The 8,288-nt window shown below is 43.4% G+C and overlaps 1 protein-coding gene and 1 pseudogene across 1 annotated transcript in view; both read right to left on the bottom strand.

Moving 5' to 3' along the window:
* The window catches only part of LOC110316151 (EF-hand calcium-binding domain-containing protein 1-like), an 18,426-nt gene that overhangs the window by 6,082 nt on the left and 4,056 nt on the right, over positions 1-8,288 (bottom strand). The window contains exons 2-3 of the mRNA XM_021190249.2: positions 2,869-3,024; positions 1,426-1,530 (exon numbers count right to left, since the gene is read on the bottom strand). Of these exons, the coding sequence (XP_021045908.1) occupies positions 1,426-1,530; positions 2,869-3,024 (261 nt within the window). The remainder of the gene's footprint in view (positions 1-1,425; positions 1,531-2,868; positions 3,025-8,288) is intronic.
* LOC115063421 overlaps positions 7,069-8,288 on the bottom strand; it is a 2,103-nt pseudogene continuing 883 nt past the window's right edge.

Below are 8,288 nucleotides of genomic sequence, written 5' to 3'. Positions count from 1 at the left end.
CAGCCATCATTGGGAAGAGAGGCCCCTTGGTCTTGCAAACTTTATATGACCCAGCACAGGGGAATGCCAGGACCAAGAAGTGGGAGTGAGTGGGTAGGGGAACAGGGCGGGGGTGGGGGTGGGTATAGGGGACTTTCGGGATAGCATTTGAAGTGTAAATGAAGAAAATATCTAATAAAAATTGTAAAAAAAAATGGTTTTAAATTCTGTTTCCAGGATTCTACACAGGTTATCTCGACAGCTAGAGTAAAACATAGGAAATGGACATTACCCTGGTGGAGGTGGGGAGAGCAGTGTGGGATCAGGGGAGAGAAGGGAGCAGGCGCGCGAGTGGGGGCGGACCAGAGCCACAGCAGCTGTAAAGCATAGGAATGGGTATTTCCTTGGCTGCAGGCAGCAGAGGGAGAGCAGGAGGGGTGGAGGGGGTGGACCAGAGCCACTGCTGTGGAGAAGTGTGGATCAGGGCAAGCTTCCCAATGCTTGAATTGTCTTCCGCCTTTTCTCACCTCCCTCTCCTCGGTTGTAAGGACCAGGATATTTATGTCTGGGCTGTTAGGGTATGGTGAGCATCGTCCTCGCTCTCCTGTAGTGTAGTGCACAGTTTCTTCAGTGAAAAGAAAACAAATGACCCCAGAGTAACACATGCATGACCCTACATCAAGGCCTGCTTCCTTCTGAGCCCAGAGGTGGTCCCTTAGCCTGGTCAGCTGGTCAGAGTTACACCCTGATCTTAGGGCTGCTCTTAACTGGGACTGTGGCTTAATACCCACTCTAATGACAGTTGGGCATTCTAGGCTCAGTAAAGGAAATGGGTCCCCCCAATTCATTGTTTGTGGGGGTTTTTTTCTTACTCTTTTTTTTTTTTAATTATGTATGCGAGTACGCTGTGGTTGTTTTCAGACACACCAGAAGAGGGCATCAGATCCCATTTCAGATGGTTGTGAGCCACCATATGTGGTTGCTGGAAATCAGGACCTCGGAAAGAGCAGTCAGTGTTCCTAACCACTGAGCCATCTCTCCAGCGCCCAACGGTCCCCTGGGGCAGGGGCTGAAAAGTCCCTTTAAATGGCCATTTATCTGTATGTGACCTAACATCCTCATGACCATGGGTAAATCCTTTGGAGTGTTTATAGCAACCAGCTCAGAAGCGGAGAATGCCATTGGATAGCACAAAAGGCCCTGCCATGCTGTGACTACACACCTGATACTGTCACCAACTGATTTTAAAAGTGTTGTTTTGTTATTACAGAAACTTCACAAAATTGTTGCCACATCAGGATGTGGAATTTGGGTAAACCTGAATCTATGGTTACTCCTAGTTATCTCAAACTCTCTCTTGTCCTTTTTGGAGTGATGCCTGTCACTGCCTTAGCACACTGAACACAGCATTGTTGGGCATAGCACCCACCAGTAACCCCTTCTTACATCTCATTTTCTCTTCAAAAGTCCCTCGGAGAAACACTGCCAAGCCTTTAATCCACTCTTCTAAATTTACATAGCTATCACCGTCTTTGTCAAATACAAAGAACACTGAAAAAGAAAAAGAATCTGTAAGTGTATTATAGCTGTGATTGTTTTATAATGCACCCCCCCCCGTGTTTAGATGGAATTTTTCTTACAAATTGAGGGGTGGGAGAGGAGGTTGGTGTTGTCTTTTCAAAGAATCTGAATTATTGGAAATGTGGTTTTTTCCCTATATGTTTACATCAGAAGAGTCATTCCACACAATGAGCAGTAAGTCTTCATCGGCGATGTTTTATATAGTTGCTATGGTCAAGAAAATCCTTGGAGCTAATTAATGAGATAATTTTAATTTTTAAAAATAAAAAGTGTGAAAAAAGTGATGGAAAAAATCTGTTGTAGAACTTTCACAATATTTCAAAGTAAATTACTAGTGTATATGTGTGTCTGTGTGTGTGTGTGTGTGTGTGTGTGTGTATACAAACATGTTAGGCAGAGGTCAAAGGACAGCCTGAGGAACTGGTTCTCTCCCACTTTACCTGCTGAGCCGTCCTGCCAGTCCAGTTTTTAAAGTTACCCATGAAACATTATCCTATAGAAAACTTCAAATGTAATTTGTCCTTGGGGATGAGAGATGTATTGATATGTCGATTATGGCAATAATTTTCAGGGGCCTGCATGTGTTGAATTTTATCAAAATGTACACTTTAATGATCTACCACAGAACTTAACTGGGTACACCAATCCTTTCCTGTTTTAGATATCTGACTTTTAATAGTTCTAGTATAAGGAGTCACCATTTTTTTGTATTGACACACTTCTATGAAGAAAATAAAAAGCCAATTAATGATTTGCATTGGTGGTGTGTACTTTCATGATTCATATCTATGGTGTGTACTTTCATGGCTAAAAGTCCTCAGTTGTTTACCCTTAAAAAATACTAGGGCTGGAGAGATGACTCAATAGTTAAGAGCACTGATTGCTCTTCTGAAGGTCCTGAGTTCAATTCCCAGCAACCACATGGTGGCTCACAACCATTTGTACTGAGATCTGATGCCCTCTTCTGGAGTGTCTGAAGACAGCTACAGTGTACTTACATATAATAGATAGATAGATAGATAGATAGATAGATAGATAGATAGATAGATAGATAGATCGATCTATCTTTAAAAAAGAAAACAGACACCAGATTCTTTAGTCCAGTGGTAATTATTTTTCAAAACTCCCATGCTATGAGCTACACAGCCCAGCCCTGAGTGGGTTTTAGTAGAAAGAGTCCTCACAATCGTCCTGGTTCTGTTTCCAACGGCCTCCTACCACAGACATCCCTCTCCAGTGTGGCATTCAAAGTCCAGTCTCGTGAAGAGGACATGGGTTTGTACATTTCGGTCTGGTGTGACCTCTTACCTCTATTCATCAACATATCATTAGTCATTCCAAATATGTTCTGCAGGACTCCTCGAAATGTGTTGCAGTCCAGCCCGATATTGTCCATCTTTCCAACAGGGCATCCCAACAAGCTATAGAAAAGTCGTATGAGACATTCGACTTCGAATTTCTTGACTGTAAAATGAGAAGAGTAAGAGGTAGATTTAACCACTGAGTGATTCAGCTATTAAGGTATGAGGCCAGATGGCCGGACGTGATGTGCGATTGTTACTGAGTAGTTTGCAGTGTTTTGTTTTCACTAGATCTGCAGCCTTCAAACTGGAAATTTAGAATACTCACACATGGTTCATAACAGACTTAGGTGTTCAGGGCTGGAGAGCTGGCTCAGGGGTTAAGAGCACTGACTGCTCTTCCAGAGGTTCTGAGTTCAATTCCCAGCAACCATACGGTGGCTCATAACCATCTGTACTGGGATCTGATGCCCTCTTCTGGTGTGTCTGAAGGCAGCGACAGTGTACTCATATACATAACTAAATAATAAAAGAAAAGTTATGTTTAGACATGGGTGACTGTGGTGCTGCCAGGTCAGAAACCCAGCATTCAGCCTGTGGTTGGGGACACTAGACTTTAAGCATCTGGACATTTTCCATTTCTTTATTAAGATTTATTTATTTTGGTTTTATGTATGCATAATGGGTATCTTCCTGGTATGTGTATCTGTACCACATGTGTGCAGTGCCAACAGAGGTCAGAGGGAGCATCAGATCCTTGGGAACTAGTTGCAGATAGTTGAGAGTCACCATGTGAACTGAGCCTGCGTCCTCTGCAAGAGCAGAAAGTGCTCTTAAAACACAGAAACACTTCTTTAGCCCATTTCCATTTCTTATCCTAAACTTGTAAGACCTGACTCTTGAGTGCCTTCTTTTAGGAACGGCTAAGTTGTATCCTGAGTGATCTCAGGTTCTTCAGTCTCAGATGTCTAATCCTGTGGTTGTCTTAGTTAGGGTTTCATTGCTCTGAAGAGACACCGTGACCAAGACAACTGTTATAAAGGCAAACAGTTCACTGGGGCTGGCTCGCAGTTTCAGAAGTTCAGTCCCTCATCATCATGGTGGAGAGCATGGCAGCTTGGAGGCAGACTTGGTGTTGGAGGAGCCAAGAGGTTTACATTGTGATGTGAAGGCAGCTAGGAGGAGGCTGTCTTCTGCACTGGATGGTGCTTGAGCATAAGACCTCAAAGCCCGGGCTGGAGATGGCTCAGAGGTTGAGAACACTGACTGCTCTTCCAGAGGTCCTGAGTTCAATTCCCAGCAACCACATGGTGGCTCACAACCATCTGTAATGGGATCTAATGCCCTCTTCTGGTGTGTCTGAAGATAGCTACAGTGTACTCATATGCATAAAACAAATAAATAAAAATCTTTAAAAAAAAAAAAAAAAAAAAGACCTCAAAGCCCACCCCTCAGTGACACTTCCTCCAACAAGGCCACACCTACAACAAGGCCACACCCACTAATACTGCCATTCTCCATGGGCCAAGCAAATTCAAAACCACCACAGTGACTCAACAGCTACTTGAGAGAAATAAGATATGGAGTGAGAGCTGCTTGCCATTTTTTTAAAAAATCCTTTCTCCCTGTTTGTGGAGCAATGTGAGGAGAAAGAACTATTTTAATACTATCTTTGGGATGATTTTAGGTTATCCACATGAAAGCAGTGAATGCATGGCAAATATTCAATTTACGTGTGGGGTTCTATGTGGTTTGAAGAACACTGTTCCTAGGATAGTTACTGATAATCTAGAGAATAAGCACATTCAAAGGTGCCCAATAACATTTATTTTGTAGACCAAACTAAAATCTCCTTTCTTAATATAATTTCAACTATGCCAGTGCAGTCCTGAAACAGGATATAATGGCTAATTTTTGTTCAGTGTCTTAAAGGACACCCATGAGCCAGTGAGTAGACAGACAGGACCCCTGCCCTCCAGGCTGTTAAAGACTTGTCAAGAGATACATAAGGAACTGTGGTATGGCTCAGTGGTAGAACACTTGCGTAGCATGTTTGCTTTCCAGATCCTAGAAAAAGTGTGAAAAGTTAAATAAATCAAGTACAGTAAATCAAAAACCAAAGAGATACTCCAGTGGCGAAGGTGCTGAGTGATTAATATCCAAAGTGGAGGTGTCATGGGGCTGAGTCTATCAAAGGGCCAGGCACTTATCTACAAGGCAACTTGAAGGCTTGGAGCTTCCAGGTTCTGAGGCTGCAGATGGGCCCATGCTGAGGCATGCTGTCAGATCTTACAGACAATGCAGAGCTCACCAAACAATTCTGGCTGATAACCAGACTTAGATTTTGTTTTTTTTTTTTTTTTTTTTGGTTTTTCGAGACAGGGTTTTCTGTGTAGCCCTGGCTGTCCTGGAACTCACTTTGTAGACCAGGCTGGCCTCGAACTCAGAAATCCACCTGCCTCTGCCTCCCAAGTGCTGGGATTAAAGGTGTGCGCCACCACTGCCCGTCCCAGACTTAGATTTAAGGACAACTACTTTCTTTTCTTTTCTTTTTTTCTTTAAGATTTATTTATTATTATATCTAAGTACACTGTAGCTGTCTTCAGATGCACCAGAAGAGGGTGTCAGATCTCATTATGGATGGTTGTGAGCCACCATGTGGTTGCTGGGATTTGAACTCAGGACCTTCGGAAGAGCGGTTGGTGCTCTTAACCACTGAGCCATCTCTCCAGCCCTGACAACTACTTTCACAATACATTCTTGAAATTTTTTTTGAATGGAAGACCAGCAATTTATATTCTGCTATAAGATCATAAAAACCTGTGCAACACACCACACACACACACACAAATTTTTTTTGAGACAAGAACTCACCATGTAGTCCAGGATGGCCTGCAATTCTCCATCTACTACCTCAGTCTCCCAGGTACTAGTGTAACAGGCATAGGCTGTTGCCTTTAGCTATGTGACTTTGATTTTCACTAGAGAAATGAGGTCTAAGAAACCTTCCTTTAAAACCAGTGGGATTTGCATGGTGTGGCCATGCACCCTTTCCATCCCAGCCCTCAGGAGGTAGAGACAGGTGCATCTCTATGATCAAGGCCAGGCTGGTCTACAGAGTGAGTTTCAGGCCAGTCATGGCTACACATTAACACTTTAGGCTCAGGAAAATAAAGGAATACAGTGAGATTTTTATGACTGTTTCCACCAATGCAGTGAAAATGAGGTCCTATGATGGGAGAGCAATTTCAGTTGTCAACTGTTACACTGCCATTTCCTCTGACCTAAACCATTCCCTCTTGGAGGGAGGGTCATTCAAACCAAGGAAGTAAATGAAACTGACAAGGTTCGGGAAGTAGAAGTCTTGAGGAAGCTCCTGAAACCTGTGTTTTTAAACCCTTCCCCAAGGTTTTGTAAGTGCTAGCAGGGACTTGGGAAGGAGCTGGCCCACTGCCTGCAAGCTGTATCCCACCAGGGGTGACAAGGCTTGTTTTCCTTCTTTGACAGTTGCATGTATGTAACACATTTTCATTTTTCCTACCTGCCGTTACTCTTGCCCAGCCTCACACTGAAACATTTTCCCACTTTCATGTCCTCTGTGTCTGCCCCATGGCAGTTTAATTCGAGTTGCTTGCATGCCTGGGAGGCTGTTTACCTCCAGAGGCGCATGGATAACTTACCGATGGCTATACCACGGAAGAAAAGGATACCTCTTCCCCTAGCCTTTAACTATCAGTAGTCCCTCATGAGCCTTTCCCTTTTCCATGATGAAATTTTGATAGGCCTCACTCTTGTCTTGTGTAAGTAACCAGAACTACATGAGTTCATTGGTGCAACAGGAATGCCATGTCAGGAAAGGCGCCATTTGTAACGCACCTTCCCCCATTCTCTGACTCTTCAATCTCTCCTGCAATGCAATGCTTCTTGAGCCTAGAACGGGGTGATGCAGCTGACCTATTTGGGGCTGAGCAACCCATTGTGATTATTTCAGAACTTTGACCAGTTGGAAGTCCCTACATTAACTGCTGCTTATTGCAATAGCTTTTTTGATGAAGATCAAGAGCAGCACTAATTCTATGCAAGCGTTAAGCATTTAGAAAGTGGTCTGACCATGTCCACTTAGCCAAATGAAGGTAGTGGGTTCCCCTATGATCTCCCTGCCACCAGCTCTTGATCAAGCGCACAATACCAGGAATGTGTCCCACCTCTAGAGCAGGCCATAACTGCAATTAGAAAACGGTTACCCGCAAAGCACCCATGCCATTATTGCACCAGTGGACAGATCCTACCAGGTCAGCTGTTATTGTAACTCTTAGTAGTCACAGCAAGGTAAGAGTGGTGGCAGCTTTCCACCCCCTGAAGTTTGCAATAGAACCTTCTAGCCAGCAGGTAGGAAGCATCCAGCTATTCCAGCCTGATTTCTCTTAAGTCTTGTGACCAAAGTGTGGAGTATCTTCAGCAACAGGTCTTACCATCAAGTTCAGTTGGAAGCCAAGAGCAATGGCAGTAACATGTTACTATTTTGGGGCTTCTATAGTCAACATATCATAGGCAAGTATCCCATGCCTGGCACTGGGATATTTGTTAAATAACAAGGCTTCTGGGAGGAGCACTAGGGGATGCAGGTTTCTGTCACTGTCCATACTAGGGTGGGTGTTTTGGTGAGACAGTCATCATTGAACCATCCATGTTCCTGTAAGATCCCTCACCTGCACTTTTAAATAAACTGTTTCACCCAGGTAGACTTGGTTCTTTGGTATGTTGTAGATAGCTTAGACAAATTACATAGGTGTCTCCCCATGAAAAATCACTCATCAACTTGGCGGGATCTAGAACCACCTAGGAGATAAATGAATTTCTGGACTGAGTTAACTAAGGTGGGAAGACCCACCCTAAATGTGGGCAGTGCCATTCCAAAGGGCAAGCTGGGCACCAGCATTCATGTTTCCCAACTGTAGGTGCAATGTGACCAGGTGCTGCACATGCTTGCAGCCATGTCTCCTTAAACTGTGAGCCAAGATAAGCCCATGCATACATGGCTCTTGGTGGGTATTTGTCAAAAGAGAACTCTCCAATGACTTTACAGGTTTCTTCCAAGGCATGAACAGGTTGAAATTATTTTTTTAATTATTATTTTTTGGGGGGGGCCTCAAGCTTATGATCCTATCTTAGTTTCCCACGTGTCAGGGTGACAGGTGTGTACTGCTACACCTAGCTGGAGTAAGCTTTTTTTTTTTTTTTTTGGTGGTGAAACAATTTTATTTCACAGTTGTCTTTAAAACTGCAAAGACACTTATTTTCTTCATATAAAAACATTGGTATAGATACCTATTCTTCCTAGAAAATGATTATGTATACCCTTTCAAAGAAAATGCACCCCATTATATGGTTTCTGTGAAGTTGCTTAGAGAAAACTCACATCTCGAC

The sequence above is a fragment of the Mus pahari genome, chromosome 2 (assembly GCF_900095145.1).
Source record: "Mus pahari chromosome 2, PAHARI_EIJ_v1.1, whole genome shotgun sequence".
NCBI classification, from domain to species: Eukaryota; Metazoa; Chordata; class Mammalia; order Rodentia; family Muridae; genus Mus; species Mus pahari.
The sequence above is the reverse complement of the archived record's forward strand: the minus strand, read 5'-3'. Positions and strand labels throughout refer to the sequence as shown.